Genomic DNA, 1,812 nt, shown 5'->3' on the forward strand with positions numbered 1-1,812 from the left:
CATAGAGAAATGGCTTGGGGTTTAAATTGTTACTTTTCATAGGTTTGTACGAATATAAATTTATTAATTACACAATGTTTGTTAACTCTCAAGTGATGATTTGTTATCGGATTGCTGTTGCCATGCCAGAAAGTCACCAGGAAACAGTATAGATTATAAAAGTTGCACAGACCACTACACTGGCACAGCAGGTAACTGATGAGCAATGTAAAATAATTATACGAATTGAAACGTGGTGTTTAATTTTTCGAGGTGGTATAGTTTTGAAATATACTTTTAAATGTCCCTCATCCAAAATGCATATAATAGTTTAAGTGATATTTTTGAACATGGAACTGGTTAACATTGAAAAATTGGTTAAATTGTTATTTTTACAGGCTTTTATAAGGTGATGGAAAACGGATCATACAGATATGAGATTCTCAGGATCGAAGGATTGTGGATCACACGTTACTCATCTTATCCAGTGTTTGCTCTTATTTTCTTGATCTATCTGTTTATTATGGTATCTAATACTGGCATTGTCATAATGATAGCAATGGACAAGGCTCTTCACAAACCAATGTACTTCCTTTTCTGTAACCTTCCTTTGAGTGATGCAATCAGCGCTACTGTCGTACTGCCTAGGTTACTCAAAGATATTGTGGCTGAATCTGACAGGTATATCAGCTTTATTGCTTGTGTAATTCAAGCCTTTAGTATTCACTCTTTGAGTTCGAGTGCACACATTATATTAATTATCATGGCTTTTGACAGGTACGTAGCCATATGCAACCCGCTAAGATACCACACCATAATGAATAATATAAAAGTTGTGAGGCTCTCTGTAATAGCTTGGATAACCGCTATTGTCCCAGTTGTTTTTCTTTTGGCCCTCACTTTAAGGCTCTCTCATTGTACTTCAGTAATATCTAATCCCTTCTGTGACAATGCTTCTCTGTTTAAACTTTCCTGTGAGAATTTGTCACTTAATCAGATTGTTGGTTTATTTACTTCTGTCGTGCTTTGGACGATGTCAATATCATGTATCGCTGTTACTTATCTCAAGATCGCACATGTATGTTTAAAAAATAAAAACAGCATGATGAAAGGCAAGGCCATAAAAACATGTAGCACACATCTGATTGTGTATCTCATTCTGCTTGGATGCGGCAGTACTGTAATTATTTTGCACCGTTTCTCAGCTTATAAGGAACTTCGAAATGTGGCTAATATCTTACTTTATGTTATTCCATCAAGCCTTAACCCTGTCGTATACGGCCTTCAGACCAAAGAAATAAGACAGGGGCTTAAGCAGATATTCCTGAGAAGGAAAGTGATTTCAGGATAATTTCCTTATTACATAAATAAAGAAAGTATACAGTATATGTATTTCTATCATATAAATGAAGTGTAAGCAGCGTAATTGGGAACAATGGCATGTTGTACAATAAATATATGTAGCATGACACCAAGAGATACTGTACATACTGTATATGCTATAAGAGGTAGAAAATATTATCAGAAAAATGTTTATAAGCCCAAATTTAAACGAGAAACTGTTTTACCTTCCCAATGAGATTAAGTATTACCATGTTAATCTTTTTATCCAGATGTTATACACTGGTTATACATATATTTTTTAGCTAATATATTTCCATTGCAAAGTCCTTTGAAAGATGTGGTTTTTCAACCACGGCCCTGGTTTTTAAAAGAAAAATTACTGGTACATTTTTAATGTCATTAAATTTTGTTAAATAAACATTTGTTTTTTTTAAAATTAAAATGCCCAGGACGGACATTTGACAAATGTAACTTAATTGATCATCAATG

At 33.8% G+C, this 1,812-nt stretch overlaps 1 protein-coding gene across 1 annotated transcript; it reads left to right on the forward strand.

Moving 5' to 3' along the window:
• The first annotated feature begins 391 nt into the window (after window positions 1-391).
• LOC128507651 (olfactory receptor 52N2-like) lies at window positions 392-1,330 on the forward strand. Its single transcript, XM_053478703.1, has one exon. It carries the CDS (start codon window positions 392-394, stop codon window positions 1,328-1,330), a length of 939 nt encoding a protein of 312 aa, XP_053334678.1.
• Window positions 1,331-1,812: the final 482 nt, after the last annotated feature.

This window comes from Clarias gariepinus, chromosome 19 (genome assembly GCF_024256425.1).
Source record: "Clarias gariepinus isolate MV-2021 ecotype Netherlands chromosome 19, CGAR_prim_01v2, whole genome shotgun sequence".
In the NCBI taxonomy this organism is placed as follows: Eukaryota; Metazoa; Chordata; class Actinopteri; order Siluriformes; family Clariidae; genus Clarias; species Clarias gariepinus.

Bases quoted from the DNA above. Each gene is read 5' to 3' on its own strand.
- LOC128507651 (XM_053478703.1), top strand. From the start codon at position 392: ATGGAAAACGGATCATACAGATATGAGATTCTCAGGATCGAAGGATTG.